The 17316-nt window shown below is 41.6% G+C and overlaps 1 protein-coding gene across 1 annotated transcript in view; it reads right to left on the reverse strand.

Moving 5' to 3' along the window:
- Positions 1 to 17316, reverse strand: part of LOC122924602 (cytokine-dependent hematopoietic cell linker-like) — a 143688-nt gene that overhangs the window by 31600 nt on the left and 94772 nt on the right. Inside the window, exons 10-12 of the mRNA XM_044275864.1 lie at positions 9086 to 9189; positions 1807 to 1920; positions 386 to 496 (exon numbers count right to left, since the gene is read on the reverse strand). Of these exons, the coding sequence (XP_044131799.1) occupies positions 386 to 496; positions 1807 to 1920; positions 9086 to 9189 (329 nt within the window). The remainder of the gene's footprint in view (positions 1 to 385; positions 497 to 1806; positions 1921 to 9085; positions 9190 to 17316) is intronic.

The raw sequence follows: 17316 nt of genomic DNA on the forward strand, positions 1-17316 counted from the left end.
CCGATGATCGCTAGATGTAATACAGGCTTTAGAGTTTTTCCAGAGTTTGCTGTTTTTGCAGGGGAGCACCTCAGCTTTCCATCCACAAGTATTGTGTATTAATACACTGCTGCCTGTGCTGTACCCTTTAGTGGCAGCGGCAGAAGGGGTTAAATATTAGGAATCATACGTCATTCTGTCTACCAGTGCAGGATCTCCATCTTGCTGCCTCTGCTGAATGAAAGACACACTTCAGTCGTAAAAAAGTAAAAATAAAAATAGAAAAGGAATAATGGTTTCCATACAAAGATCCATTGGAGATGACTGCAAAGACCTTCTGTACACATTTGCTTCATAGACTTGTGCTGGAGGGAGGAGAGGTCAACCGCTGTCTAATGACAATTACCTGATCAGCAGCTGGGACTTTTGGAACGGTCACTGGATGTGGCCTCTGTTGCATCTGCTTGATACCTGGGTGCGTCCGGGCTCCCGCTGCTGTACAATCTGATTCTGTCTTCTACCAAGAAAAAAAATATGAGTCTGTTTGCATAGATTAGTGGGGAGCAAATTTCAGAATTTCAGAGAAAATTTGATATGCCGTAAAGCCAATTTTTCTCATGCTTCGTGGTAGCGAATCAATTTTCCGCCGCCTTCTTGAGTGAAGATCGCACACCAAATCTCGTGTCATCACGGGCCGCGCAAGATTTTGTGCTAGATCTTTATCTTCGATCAAGATGCTGGCAGCCGGCTCGTTGTGATCGAATGAATGAGGTAAGTATTATTTTTTTTATTTTACCCTGTGTTGTATTTTATTTTACCCTGTGTTGCTGTCAGATGCCACAATCAGCTATGAACGCGGCATCTGAGGGGTACAGTTATGGGGGCTGTGCAATCGCTGCTCCCCATCATTGCACCCGCTACTTTTTGTAAAATTCGGCGAAGCAGCTGGGTCAAATTTTCCAATACGTCACTCATCTCTAGTATATATGTATACAGTGGAAGGGTGTTACTGACATTCCTGACATGTCTGTGTATTCCCGACAATTCTGGAGCATCTTCTCTTATGCTCTGTGCTGGATCATTCCTGTGTTACTCGCAGCAGGTGTGGACTCACTTTGCCACTGAGCGGACTACTCCTGAGAGCGTTGACAAGATAGTCACCTGTTATTTACCCACTGCTCCACTGCCTGCCCTTGAAATCTTACGCATACACTGGCGATAGTACATTTGGCAGTCCCCAATCAGTAGCTTGTGTGCGAGATTTCAGGGCCAGGCATTAAGGCAGTGAGGAAGCCTGGCCCTGTCAATCAGTGAAGTAGAGTGAGTGGCTATGGGGGAGAGGAGGAGGTGAAGCAGTGCTCTAGTTGGCAAGACCAGCCCCTCGGTGCTCCGAGCACCTCATTAGAATAATAGAAATATAAGAGAGGGGTTGTTACACTTTCCATCCCTGATCAACCCTACCAGGCAGTATGTCTGAAGCAAATCTATAAATGGGCAAAGATTTGCGCTATCATTTACAACAGTTTTTGGCATAAAATACAGTAAACCTGATGGTCCAGAGGAGTCAGTACCCTTCCGATTAACCCTGTCAGTTACACAGTGGTGTAACATTGAAAAAAGTCCCAATTTTTGCTTGCCAGGAAATTTGTGTACATTTTGTATTTCAAAATGTGAACAGGAATGGTTTTATGGACAAGGGTATGACAGGTGTTTGTGTAGACACACGGTCTATGAGATACTTGCACTTTAGAGCACAGTTGCTATACAAATAGCAGATATTGGGTTCAGCCCTGACAACCTGTGCAGATGATTATGTGATATAATTACCCATGGTGGAGTCCTGCTCGTTTGGTGGTTTTGTGTTAAGCTGCTGCCTCTGCTCTTATCATTACATTGACTTTGTAAATTGAGTCTTCTACTTGTAGTTGATTCTGTTTTCCTCTGCAAATACATACATATACCATCACTTATTAGTCAAAGTAGAAAGAATTGATTTGCATTGAATGATTCCTTTTCCTCTGCTGGCACTCCCTTATTGGCATAGACTCTACAGGGAAATTTCTCGGTGGGCCGATACCCAGAGGGCAGCCTAAGCCTTCCTCTTGGCCACCAGCCTGGTACATAAACATCTGATCCTCCCTGCTTATCTGGTTTGTCTGAGGTAGTATTTTGTGCTGTTGGGGCGGTATTTTGTTTTGCACTACAGTATTGCTGGTCCCATCTACTTCTGTCAAATTGGACCTGCTTACAACATGGGTCAATTTTTTAATTTATTTTTTCCAGTGCCACTTTAAGTTCCCAGTCCACCCCTGCTTATTGGTGGGTGTACAGTCATATAGTGTACATATAGCCATACAATACAGTGCCCAATCATGAGCACCAGTGTTGTGGCCAAATGACAGTACCATACAATAACAGTGTTTTATACAGTAGATAATTGTGCTAAAACTGTCATACACTGCAAAAAAATGTACGGTACAGCGGCTAAGTAGCAGGGCAACACAAAGTAAATACCGCCATAAAGGGCTAAGATAATACCAATATACAATGACCATATAACAGGTCCATACATAAAGTTATCTAGTAACAGTGCTAAAATTGGCAAAATAAAATCTGCGGTGTTCCCATCAGCAGGACATGTAATGCAACCTGTGAGACCACACCCATGGCAAACCCCTGACTCTGTTCCCGTAGAATGGAGGTTGACCGGCAGTAACCCGGCACGGCCACTACACCAGTGTAAAGCGCTGTCTCCTTTCAGCATCATACACTGTGTTCGTTCTGATTACTGTGGTTGATTGGTGGTGTGGGGGTGTCGGACCTCCTCCAATCTAATATTGATGACCTATCCTAAGAATAGATCAATAGTATCGTAGTTCTGGAGAGTTCTTTAACCCTTTTCCGCAATATCACGTACTTGTATGTGGGGGAATGTGGTGCCTTACCGCATTCCCAAGTGGATGTACGTGATGTGATCGGGTGGGTGCAGGAGCTATATGCGTTGATGCCGGCAGATTAACCCTTTCACATGCTGCGGTCAGCGCTGACCGAGGCACGTGCAGGGTTTACAGAGGGAGGGGGCTCTCTCTGATTTCATCGGCCCCCCTCGTTCTGCACTGACAGGGGGCCGATGGTTGCCATGGCAGCCCCGATGTATCACGCCTTGCCCTGTGAATGTGCGGAGGTCTGTCAGACTGGCTGCACATGTCTGACTTCTCTGTTTGTTTTGATTTTGGTTTGAGCTGGATCCACCTTCCCTCAAGTGTACTGGGTTTCATTGTTAGTGAGGCTATTTATCCCAGTGGCCTGTGCGGGTTATAGTTCTTTCCTGGGAGCTCTTGGGCACAGCAGTTCAGGGAAAGCTTTTAGGGATTACTAGGAGGTGACCCTTTTCTCCCTAGCTTTTGGGCCTAGTCGTTTGTTTTGTTTGTTTTCCTGTGTTTGGTTATTTCCCCACTTACCTAATTATCGTGACACAATACCTTCCACAGGCATCGGAGCCTACCAGCTACGGAGGCCCAGGAGATCATGTCTTAGGCCCCTTTCACACGGGCGAGAATTCCGCGCAGATGCAATGCGTGAGGTGAACGCATTGCACCCGCACTGAATCCGGACCCATTCACTTCAATGGGGCTGTGCACATGAGCAGTGATTTTCACGCATCACTTGTGTGTTGCGTAAAAAAATCTCAGCAGGTTCTATATTCTGCATTATTCATGCAACGCATGCCCCATAGAAATTAATGGGTATGTGTGAAAATCGCAAGCATCCGCAAGCAAGTGCGGATGCGGTGCGATTTTCACTCATGGTTGCTAGGAGATGATAGGGATGAAAGCAACCCCGGACCCCATTAAAGTGTATTCCCTGTATTATTTTCCCTTATAACATGGTTATAAGGGAAAATAATAGCATTCTTAATACAGAATGCTTAGTAAAATGTAGATTGAGGTGTTAAAAAAATATAAAAAAATACTTACCTGTTCCAATTGATCGCGCAGCCGGCATCCTCTTCTTGCATTTTCTTTCAGGACCTGCAAAAGGACCTTTGGTGACATAATCGCGCTCACCACGTGGTGAGCGCGGTGACGTCAGCACAGGTCCTGCTGAATATTTGGCATTGTCGCGTCCGTAACAACCTATAAAACTACCACATGATCTAACCTGTCAGATGAACATTGTAAATAACAAAAAATAAAAACGGTGCCAAAACAGCTACTTTTTTTTACCTTGCCTCACAAAAGGTGTAATATAGAGCATCCAAAAATCATATGTACCCTAAAATAGTACCAACAAAACTGCCACCCTATCCTATAGTTTCCAAAATTGACTCATTTTTTGGGAGTTTCTACTCTAGGGGTGCATCAGGGGGTCTTCAAATTTGACATGGCAGCTTAAAATTATCCCAGTGAAAGCTGCCCTCCAAACACCATATGGCGTTCCTTTCTTCTGTGCTCTGCCGTGTGCCCGTACAGCAGTTTACGATCACAAATAGGGGTATTTCTGTAAACTACAGAATCAGGGTAATAAATATTGAGTTTTGTTTGGCTGTTAACCCTTGCTTTGTTACTGGAAAAAAAAATGGATTAAAATGGAAAATCTGCCAAAACGTGAAATTCTGAAATTTCATTTACATTTTCCTTTAATTCTTGTGGAAGACCTTAAGGGTTACCAAAGTTTGTAAAATCAGTTTTGAATACCTTGAGGGGTGTATTTTCCAAAATGGGGTCACTTTTCTGGAGTTTCTACTCCAGGGGTACATCAGAGGGTCTTCAAATGTTACATGGCAACTTAAAATGATTAGTTTTGTTTGGCTGTTAGTTAACCCATGCTTTGTTAGCAGAATTTTTTTTATAAAAATGTGAAAATCTGCCAAAAAAGTGAAATTCTAAAATTTCATTTACATTTTGCTTTCATTCTTGTGAAACACCTAAAGGGTTAACAAAGTTTTAAAAAATCTGTTTTGAATACCTTGAGGGGTGTAGTTTCTAAAATGGGGCCATTTTTGGGTGGTTTCTATTATGTAAGCCTCACAAAGTGACTTTAGACCTGAATCGGTGCTTAAAAAGTGGGTTTTGGAACTTTTCGGAAAAATTTCAAGATTTGCCATCTGGGGTTGGAGGATCCATCCGGGGTCTCAACTCCCTCTTACTGAGAGAGGATCTCTACGATGTATGGAGGTTTCATCATGATGGGGAAAAAGATTTTTCTTTTTTTTCAAATGTCCACCAAACATATACCAGGATTGATTTTTTTTTGGTAGATCGGCATTTGTTAAATATAGCAGTGAGCTCGACCATAGGGATGATTACATGGTCTGACCATGCGCCTGTTACCCTTACAATCGGCGAGGACTCCAATAGACCCCCCTGTTTTCTTTGGCGTGAAAACACATATTTATTGGAACACCCTAAATATGGGTTGACACTGCAGGAGGGCCTAGAGGAATTCTTTCGCATTAATGTGGGATCAGTGTCTAATCCTTTTTCTCTCTGGAATGCCCATAAGGCCTATATGCGAGGTTTGTTCATGAAGGCAGGATGTAGCGCAAAGAAGGAGAGAGAAGAACGGACAACCGCTTTGACTTTGGAGATCAGGTCCTTGGAATCTAGTAACAAAATGAGCCCTTCTGTCACTGTAGGAACTCAACTGCAGAATCTACGCCTCCAATTGAAGGAGCATTTACTTTATAGATATGAGAAGGATCTAAAAAAGACCCGTGCATTATATTATGCACAGGATAATAAATCAGGGAAATTACTAGCCCATAGACTAAGGGAAAGAACTACCAAAAATAAGATCCCCTATATAACGTCAAAACTGACAAATAAAAAGATCATTGATCCACAAGGCATAACAAATGCCTTTCAGGGCTTTTATAAAACCCTTTATAATATAGAATCCCCGCCGGATATGCCCTCGGTAAACTCAGTGGCTATAGAACGGTTCTTGGACTCTATTGATCTCCCAAGCCTTACTGAGGCTCAGTTAGGGAAATTAAACTCCCCAGTGACAGAGCAGGAAATTGCTAAAATTATTATGAAACTACCAAATAATAAAGCGCCTGGACCAGACGGCTTCTCAAACACATATTATAAGTCATTCCAAAAAGAAATCTCTCCTTATTTATGCCAGATCTTTGGGGAAATGGTGAATACCGGTCGTGTTCCCAAAGAGATGTTGGAGGCGAGGATAGTCACCATCCCAAAAACTGACCCTCTCTCGGACGATGTAAGTGGTTACCGTCCGATTTCACTATTGAACACAGATGTAAAGATCTACGCAAAAGTTTTGGCAAGTCGTTTGGTCCCCTGCATTACAACCCTCGTCCACATGGACCAGGTTGGATTCGTAGGAGGTAGGCAGCTACAGGATAATACCAGGCGGACACTAAATATCCTGGACTATGTCCAGAAGGCAAAACTTCCAACGCTTTTTGTTACCCTAGACGCCGAGAAGGCGTTTGACCGCATTAGCTGGCGGTTCGCCTTCTCGGTGCTGGGGAAGATGGGATTTAAGGGGGCAATCCTGGCGGCTATCAGGGCACTTTATACCCAACCAAGTGCCAGAGTATGGGTCAATGGGGCGCTCTCGGACCCGTTTGATATTAGTAATGGTACCCGCCAGGGTTGCCCCCTATCCCCCTTGATATTTGTCTTGACTATAGAGCCCCTAGCCCAGGCTCTCCGTCAATGCTCTGATGTGAAGGGCATTGATATAGGGGGTATAGAGCATAAAGTTAGCTTATATGCAGACGATATTATTTTGACGTTGTCAAATCCCCAAACATCCTTAACAGCTGCAATTGAAATTATAACCCGATTTGGAGATCTCTCATTCTACAAACTGAATGCTCTTAAATCTCAGGCTCTCCCAATAAATGTCCCCCTTGATCAGATGAAGAGGCTGAAGGATAGTTTCGACCTTGACTGGCAAAACAGCCAGATCGAGTACCTGGGGATAAAACTTACAGTATCATTTAAGAAGTTATTCATGATAAACTATGTCCCACTGTTAAAAACCTTAGAGAGGGATCTAGATAAACTGGCCAAATATGAGGTGTCTTGGGTAGGTCGTATTGCATCCTTTCAGATGTTTACCCTCCCAAAACTCCTCTACATATTCAGGACACTACCTATTAGTCCCCCAAGTAGTTTTTTCCAGAAGTGTTCTAATTTGATCAATGCGTTAATTTGGAAACGACATAAACCTAGAATAGCAACTGCGATAATGCAGAGACCTAAACTCCGAGGGGGATTGGGTCTCCCTAATATCTATGAGTATTTTTTAGCCTCACAGGTATCACAACTAAGAGAATGGTGGGTGGGCAATGAGGTGAAACAATGGGTACAAATAGAATCAATATTATCTCCTGGTAGGAACTTAAGAACCCTCCTACTCGCGGTTCTTTACCCGACATTTAATTGGCCACCCCTCCCGACGTTAGTACGTATAGCGTTGGAAAATTGGCTCCGATTTCATAAGTTATGTACTTTGGAGTCTGGACCCTTTCCGCCCAGCGCCCCAGTAACTGTACTTAATTTTCTTATTCCGAATATTTCTGTGTCGTCTTGGGCGCTGGGCGGATTGGACCTTCTCTCCAAATTATTTATAGCGGACACCCTTTGTCCTTTTGAATATTTTCATAGGCGGTTCCTGATTCCACACACAGATTTTTATAAATATTTATGTATAAGACATTTTTTTAAAGTTAAAGGGAACCTGTCACCCAAAAATCGTCTATCAAGCTGGTTACAGTACCTTATAGTGCTGTGTCCTCGTTTCTCGATGCACTTTTTCTTCGTTTGGCCGCATGTCTGCTCATTCCGAAATCGTAGTTATATTCAGCTGCTGCCCCGTGCTGCAAGTCAGGCTTGAAGTCACGGGGGCAGCGGCCTCGGCGTCTTCCATGGCCCTCTCCCCGCCCCCTGCCTCTGTGACTGACACCCGAACATCCGAATCCGGGACCGCGCTCAACGGCCGCATGCGCAGTAAAGGGCGGCAGGAGCGCGGTCCCGGCTGCCGCGCGTACTACGCGCCGTCTTACTTTCGCCGCACTGCGCATGCGCCCGACATCCTGTATCAAACGCGCCCGCGCCCAGATGCCGGGCGCGGGCGCGTTTGATTGATTTGGTTCGGATACCATGTGAGGGGAGGGTTGTACTGGGTCATCTTTTCCTTTCAACCAAACTGGCCATAGTTAAAAATTGGAAATCGAGGGATGTTCCGTGCCTATCAGAGATCATCCGTAGGCTAAATTCTACTTATATATATGAGCGTGCGCTGACGGGAGCTGGAGAAGCGGCCGTGAGGTTTGAGAGGGAATGGGGTGTATGGAGAGTCTCTCCGCTTGCTGTATCACTCCCTGATTGATATATTTAGGTATATTTAATATGGGGTTGATCCCCTGTGATATATAAAGGTATACCTATATAAAATCATACCTGCGTTAAAACTTCCTAGTAATTGCACTGTATGTCTCTATGTTGTTTTTTCTTTTTCTTTTATGTTTCTTTTTGTCTGTTTAGTCTAGTTTTGGTCTGTTTGTATTCTACTGCGTTATGTATATTGACTAAGCTACTGTTGTCAATGTGACCGTGTATACGGCTGATTCTGCAGCCGTTTGTCTTCTTTCTATGTTTAACAATGTATGTATGTCTTTTTTTAAAAAAAACTAATAAAATATGAATAAGAAGAAAAAAAAGATTTGCTTCTAAACTTCTAAGCCTTCTAACGTCCCATAAAAAGAAAATGTCATTTACAAAACATGAAGTAGACATATGGGAAATGTAAAGTAAAAACTATTTTAGGAGGTATCACTATCTGTTTTAAAAGAAGAGAAATTTACATTTTGAAAACTGTGAATTTTCCAATTTTTTTTGTAAATTTTGTATTTTTTTTTTATAAATAAAAGCGAAATATTTTGACTCAATTTTACCACTGTTGTGAAGTACAATGTGTGACGAGAAAACAATCTCAGAATGCCCTGGATAAGTAAAAGTGTTTTAAAGTTGTTGCCACATAAAGTGACACATGTCAGATTTGCAAAATGAGGCTGCATCCTGAAGGTGAAAAATGGCTGTGTCCTGAAGGGGATAATATCACTTACCTCTGTACTCAGTTTGGAGGGCATTGCATGTGGCTGAATGGACAGGTTTAATTCCTTTTTAATCCCGCTACCCTTGTGGGTTTCAAGGGGACTTGATGGACTTCCTAGAAACATAATTGTAAAATCTGTGGTTTTTATTGCTGATATCATTTAAGAATTGTGAACCGTACAATAACAGAAATAGAAAGGAGAAATGCTGACGTGAAACAGATATATGTCGGATGATCACAATGATGGATTTTATGAACTCGGATCAGCCATAGTTTCCATAATGAAGAAGCCACAGCTCTTTTTGGGCCCTGCTCAGACATTGACATACTTTGTAAACCTACATTGATTTAATACGTCATGATTTAGAAGGAAAAGGTTTGAGACACTTTAAAGGGAGTTGTCCCACAAATAACAGTAAAGTTTTCAAACCAGCACCTGGATCTGAAAAATTTTGTAATTGCATTTACCCTACATGTACGGTGCTGGTGCAATCCTTAAACATGGCGCCCACTCGCACTTGCAGTGGGTGCCATAGCCAGCGGGTCTCTGCTGTTTGAAACAGCAGAGGCCCGCAGCTAATGTCCGTGACCAGCAATAATGCTGATCACGGACATTACAAGCTTTAGATGCCGTGATCAAGTTTGATCATGGCATCTAAACGGTGAAAAATGCCGGCATCCCCAATGTGGCCATCGGGGATGATGGTAAATAATTATAGTAGGCTGGGTCTCTCTGAAGAGACCCAGCATATTAGAGGTGCAATGCCTATGCTGGTCAGCAGGTGGCAGGCCAACATAACAAATCAGAAATTTAAGGTTTACTATATTCACTGTGGGAGTAAATATTCAATAAAAAACTAAGTATTAGAGATTGTAGGCTACAAAAATATTATAAATAATATCAAAAATATATAAAAATTTAAATCATCCCCCTTTCCTAAATAATAAAAAATCTAAACATCATGAGCATCACCATGTTCACAAACTCCTTTCCTATTAAAATATAAAAATAAAAATATTTTTCCAATACGGCAAATGGCGTAACTCCTAAATGGTACAAAAAAAAACTGCAGATCATCCTGCAGAAAATGAGCCCCCACACAGCTCAGTAGATATAATTATACAAATGTTATGGTGGTCATATTCAGTATTTAGACATATAAAACCTATACATATGTGGTATCGTTGTAATCGTACTGACACAGAGAATAAAGGGCACAGTTCAGTTTTGCTGCAAAGGGAAAGCTGTAGAGGAACTGCAATTATTTTTTCCAATTCTACCCCATTTGGATTTTTTTCCCCACTTCTTATTACATGATATGCCCTATTAAATGGTGGCATTAGAAAGTACAACTTGTCCTGCAAAAAAACAAGCCCTGATATGGATATGTGAACAGAAAAATAAAAAAGTTATGGTTCCAGGAAGACAGAAAAGAAAAAACACAAAAAGGAAAAAACCTCTGGGATCCTAAGGGTTAATTAAAAATGTATTATAGCTACTTATAGTTATTCAATGACATCTATCAGTATTGTTCCACCTGCTGTTTGCTCTTTTTCTAATTTCTTTGTCCTGATCACTAAGATGGAAGCACATGCTCAGTTCCATCCTTCCAATGGCCACTAGCTGCAGCAGACAGACTATGCCCCCTGAGAAAGGACATTTCCTCTAAGCTGCCAGCTTGAAATAAATCTAGCAGAACAATTGGAGCAATGAATGGGGGAGATATCTGGATCCATGTGAGGTACAGGGCTGGTTCTAGCTTTGATAGAAAAAGATTGTCATGTACTAGATTGTCTCTTATTTTTATTTTTTTACATTAATCATGATATAACCCCTTTAAGTTTGGAAATTGTTGGAGATATGTGACAATTAAACTTCTACCAAATGCATTGGTATTGTATCAGAAGATGGTACATCACTCTCCAATACATATGTCAAGTAAAGGAAAAAAAAGCTTTAATTGGTGCAAAGTCAAACAGGGTCTTCCCATGAATATTTAATAAGTCAAATAACAAGGAGAAATAAGTGTATGTGGCTTGTACACACTGGGTAGCTCTCTTTTCCCAGATACGCTCAGTAGCTATTTTCTAATTATGATTTTATCCCTATCTGCAATTTTTGCCACATTATTGTTCCTCTGATCCTCTAACAATGGGTCTTACGCAGCAGTGACCCTTTCCTGTTTCCTTGCTCCATAGCATCCCTATGTTCATACATTACCAATATTATTTTACCATAGTTCATCTATTCCTTTTGTTCATCAGTTGCTCTGGATACACTGTATGTATTGTCTAACCATTCTTTACTTCTATGGAGGATATTAAGATTTGGGTCCTTGAGGACTAAAACGTCCCAGCATGCACAAGCCACATACACTTATGTATCCTTGTTATTTGACTTACTAAATATTCATGTGAAGAAGTCATTTGACTTTGCGTAAACCTTTTTTTCACTTGACATATTAATTGGAGAGTGCTGTACTGGCTTTTGATACAAGTTGAGGGACTAGCAACCTTCTTCCAGCACCTCCCCTATTGGCCCCTGAGTGTGACCTTCCACCTCTTGTTTATAATACATTGGTATTGTGGTGGCTTCTTTTTATAATATAAAAATGTCATAAGTGGTCCCTGCTGGCCATATCTGTAGGGGAGCATTGGGGAATTTGATTTCCCCATTTCTGCTAGGCTATATTAACATCCCTTACGTAATTTATGAAAGTCCAATGGTGTTTAAAAAAAATGGCATTTCCTGTAGGTAAGATGTCTAATTATTATGCAGTGAACATAGCTGACTTATCTTGTTAATTGAAATAGTAGAATAGGAGCAGAATTTGCAATTCCGACTGGTTTGTATTGAAAATTGAGCTAAAAATCAAAAAGTAACATTCGATAAAATCTACATGAATTCTACCTGAAAGAGGTTCTGTATGTAAGTGCTCATGTGAAAAAAGAAAACGAATTCCAGCTCTTCACAATAAAAGGCTTCTTTATTCCACTTCTTTAAAAACAGACATCAAAAGCAGAGTAGTATGCTGTGACGCGTTTCGGGCTGTTATATCTTAGCCCTTCATCAAGACAACTAAACAAACTTAAAATCTCCTTTTTATACACAGTGAGGAGCAACCCTTCCCATTTGATTGGTCAGCTTCCATGCTCCAGAACAGCACCAGGTGTTCCTGACCTGTTAATTACTAAGGGAAACACCCCAATCAGGTGGGAAGTGGTCCACAGTTTCAGAAAAGACAGAAAATACTTCATTTATATTGTAGTTAGGTCATGTTTCTTATTCAATCCTTTAGGTATACATGTCCCTAAATTAAACATCCAGTATGTTTCACGACTGTACAACTTTTGCCTACGGTCTCCTCCTCTAACTGGAGCCGTGACTCTCTCAATTCCTTGCACACAAAACGTAGAGGTATCGCCCTTATGTACTACCGCGAAGTGTGATGTGGCTGCTGAAACATTGCGTGTTGCGATATGTGGGATGTCGCTCAGATGCTTCCGAATTCTTACTTTGAGCTGGTTGATTGTACATCCCACATATTGCAGCATACAAGCACGGCATGTGATGACATAGATTACATACTCAGTATTGCAATTGATATATTGCCGCATTTTATGTATGCTGTTGTTCGATGTAGATGCAATATCTTTACTCACTGACATGTGTGTGCAACATATACATTTTTTGCTTCCACATTTAAAGTTTCCTTTCGTGCTCAGCCAAACTGGTTCACACCCTGCGTTTTCCATATACAAACTAGGACTGACTTTTTGTCCTACAGTTGGTGCTTTTTTTGCGATGCATCTAATACCTGCCTCCGCGATGTCCCCCCAACCCTCATCAAAACCTATAACCAGGAAATGTCTACGTAAAATGTTGCAGATAAGGGGGTACTCTACACTAAAATTAGTGACAAAAGTCGCAGGATTGCTCGAATTTCGACTGCGGACCTGCGTGTTATTATTTTTTCCTCGATTTTTTCTTTTCTTTTTGTTCGCATTCTTAGCTCGAGAAAGTATAAGTGACTCTCTGTCCACCGAAGTTGCATATTCCTTGGCTTTTCGAATATTTTCTCTCGACACATTGCGGATCGGGTTGACAGATTACTGGGAGGGGCTGGAGAAGATCCAGCGGTCATGGTCCATATCGGAACCAATGACAAAGTTAGAGGTAGGTGGAGAGTCCTTAAAAATGATTTCAGGGATTTAGGTCAAAAGCTGAGGGCAAGGACCTCAAAGGTAGTATTTTCCGAAAAACTGCCTGTACCACGAGCCACACAAGAAAGGCAGCGGGAGATTATGGAGATTAACAAGTGGCTCAAGAACTGGTGTAGGAAGGAGGGGTTTGGGTTCCTGGAGAACTGGGCCGATTTTTCTATCGGCTACAGGCTCTATCGTAGGGACGGGCTGCACCTCAATGGGGAAGGGGCAGCTGTGCTGGGGAGAAAGATGGCTAGAAGGTTGGAGGAGTGTTTAAACTAGGGACTGGGGGGGAGGGTAATTACGTTATAGGACGGGAAGATAGTGCAGATAGAGACCGGGGGCAAAGTAATGGGACTGGGGGAGGAATGGAAGGAGGGACTAGAACAGTTCAGAAGGAAAGGTGTAGGGTAAAAAATATACATAAACCTCTCAAATGTATGTATACTAATGCCAGAAGCCTGACTAATAAAACTGGGGAACTGGAATTAGTGATGTGTGAGGAGAACTATGACATAGTGGGAATAACTGAGACATGGCTGGATGATAGCTATGACTGGGTGGTTAATGTACAAGGTTACAGTCTGTTTAGAAAGGATCGTCAAAACCGGAGAGGAGGAGGGGTCTGCCTCTATGTAAAGTCCGGTCTAAAGCCCACACTCCGCGAAGATATAAATGAGGGACATGAACATGTGGAGTCACTGTGGGTAGAGATACATGGAGCTAAAAACAACAATAAATTACTAATAGGAGTTTACTATAAACCATACCATATACCAGAGTCCACAGAAAATCTATTACTAAACGAGATAGACGAGGCGGCAAATCATAATGAGGTGGTTATTATGGGGGGACTTCAACTACCCAGATATAGACTGGGAAACTGAAACTTGTATATCTCATAAAGGAAACAGGTTCTTGGCAATAACCAAAGACAATTACCTCTCCCAACTGGTTCAGGACCCGACTAGAGGGATGGCCATACTGGACTTAGTATTAACCAATAGGCCGGACAGAACAACAGATGTGCAGATGTGCAGGTTGGGGGACACCTGGGAAATAGTGACCACAAAGTAATAACCTTCCAATTATCATTCAAAAGAGCGTTTCTACAGGGAGGAACAAAAATACCAAACTTCAAAAAAGCTAAATTTAGCCAACTAAGAGAGGCCATAGGCCAAACTAACTGGGACAAAGTCCTCAAAAATAAAAATACAGCCACAAAATGGGATATCTTTAAAAACATCCTAAAATCTCATTGTGAGAGGTACATACCGTATGGTAATAAAAGGTTAAGGAATAAAAATAAACCAATGTGGATAAATAGAACTGTAACGAAAGCAATAAATGACAAAAAGAAAGCATATCATTCACTGAAACAGGAGGGGAGCACGGAAGCACTGAAAAACTATAAGGAAAAAAATAGAACATGTAAAAAACAAATAAAAGCGGCCAAACTAGAGACCGAGAGATTAATTGCCAAAGAGAGTAAAACTAACCCTAAAATATTCTTCAATTATATAAATGTTAAAAAGTATAAATCTGAAGGTGTCGGCCCTTTAAAGAGTAATGAGGGGGAAGTCGCAGAGAGCGATGAGGAGAAAGCAAAGCTGTTAAATATTTTTTTCTCCAATGTATTCACTGAGGAAAATAAACTGTCAGATGACATGCAGAATGTAAAAATAAATTCCCCATTAAAAGTGTCCTGTCTGACCCAGGAAGAAGTACATCAGCGACTTAAAAAGATTAAAATAGACAAATCGCCAGGACCGGATGACATACACCCCCGTATCCTAAAGGAATTAAGCAATGTCATAGCCAGACCCTTATTTCTGATATTTGCAGACTCTATACTGACAGGGAATGTCCCACAGGATTGGCGCATGGCATATGTGGTGCCAATATTCAAAAAGGGGCCAAAAACAGACCCTGGAAACTATAGGGCGGTAAGTTTAACATCTGTTGTGGGTAAACTGTTTGAAGGTTTTCTGAGAGATGCTATATTAGAGCATCTCAACAGAAATAAGCAAATAACGCCATATCAGCATGGCTTCGTGAGGGATCGGTCATGTCAGACTAATTTAATCAGTTTCTATGAGGAGGTAAGTTCTAGACTTGACAGCGGCGAATCAATGGATGTCGTATATCTGGACTTCTCCAAAGCATTTGACACTGTACCACATAAAAGGTTAGTATATAGAATGAGAATGCTCGGACTGGGAGAAAACATCTGTATGTGGGTAAGTAACTGGCTCAGTGATAGAAAACAGAGGGTGGTTATTAACGGTACACACTCAGATTGGGTCACTGTCACTAGTGGGGTACCTCAGGGGTCAGTATTGGGCCCTATTCTCTTCAATATATTTATTAATGATCTTGTAGAAGGCTTGCATAGTAAAGTATCAATTTTTGCAGATGACACTAAACTGTGTAAAGTAATTTACACTGATGAGGACAGTATACTACTACAGAGGGATCTGGATAGACTGGAGGCTTGGGCAGATAAGTGGCAGATGGGGTTTAACACTGATAAATGTAAAGTTATGCACATGGGAAGGAAAAATGCAAGTCAACCGTACATACTAAATGGTAAAACACTCGGTAACACTGACATGGAAAAGGATCAAGGAATTTTAATAAACAGCAAACTAAGCTGCAAAAACCAGTGTCAGGCAGCTGCTGCCAAGGCCAACAAGATAATGGGTTGCATCAGAAGGGGCATAGATTCCCGTGATAAGAACATAGTCCTACCACTTTACAAATCGCTAGTCAGACCACACATGGAGTACTGTGTACAGTTCTGGGCTCCTGTAAACAAGGCAGACATAGCAGAGCTGGAGAAGGTCCAGAGGAGGGCAACTAAAGTAATAACTGGAATGGGGCAACTACAGTACCCTGAAAGATTATCAAAATTAGAGTTATTCACTTTAGAAAAAAGACGACTGAGGGGAGATCTAATTAATATGTATAAATATATCAAGGGTCAGTACAGAGATCTATCCCATCAGCTATTTATCCCCAGGACTGTGACTGTGACGAGGGGACATCCTCTGCGCCTGGAGGAAAGAAGGTTTGTACACAAACATAGAAAAGGATTCTTTACGGTAAGAGCAGTGAGAATATGGAACTCTCTGCCTGAGGAGGTGGTGATGGTGAGTACAATAAAGGAATTCAAGAGGGGCCTGGACGTATTTCTGGAGCTTAATAATATTACAGGCTATAGCTACTAGAGAGGGGTCTTCCTCTGGATCAACTTGCGGGATAACAGGCCGAACTGGATGGACAAATGTCTTTTTTCGGCCTTATGTACTATGTTACTATGTTACTATGTTACTATGAGTATCCCCTGATCTGCAACCTGGTTGAAATGTCAGATGCCTCCTTCTCAAATAGATCGAAAGATGAGCAATTTCTACGTGCCCTCAACATCTCCCCTTTGGGTATATTCTTGGCCACATGTGGGGGATGGCAGGATGATGCATGAAGCAATGTATTCCCAGCTGTAACCTTACGATGGGTACAGGTGTCAACTTTTTTGGTCATATGATCAGCTGATAATACTAAGTCCAAAAAGACAATTGAGATAGGATCGCTGGTCATAGTCAGTTTTATCGATGGAATACAACCATTCAGAAAATCCATAAATATTATCAAGTCTTCTGCATCACCCTGCCAAACCCACAACATGTCATCAATAAAGCGCCCATACCATTTCAGAGATGTTAAATATGAGTTATGGTCCGAAAATAAAAAATTAATTTCCCACCATGACATGAACACATTTGCCACTGAAGGTGAAAATTTAGCACCCATTGAAACTCCGGATATCTGTAAGTAGTATAAACCATTAAACATGAAATAGTTATGCTTAAGTAATAAATCAGTACATACACAGATATAATCACGGAGTTCCATGGTGTAATTGCTAAATGTATCTAAAAACCATATTAGGGCTGAGATTGCCAAGTAGTGGGGGATATTGGTATACAAAGAGTTAATGTCTGCAGTGACCCACATGAACTCCTTCTCCCATGT

Source organism: Bufo gargarizans, chromosome 1, assembly GCF_014858855.1.
Source record: "Bufo gargarizans isolate SCDJY-AF-19 chromosome 1, ASM1485885v1, whole genome shotgun sequence".
Lineage (NCBI taxonomy): Eukaryota > Metazoa > Chordata > Amphibia > Anura > Bufonidae > Bufo > Bufo gargarizans.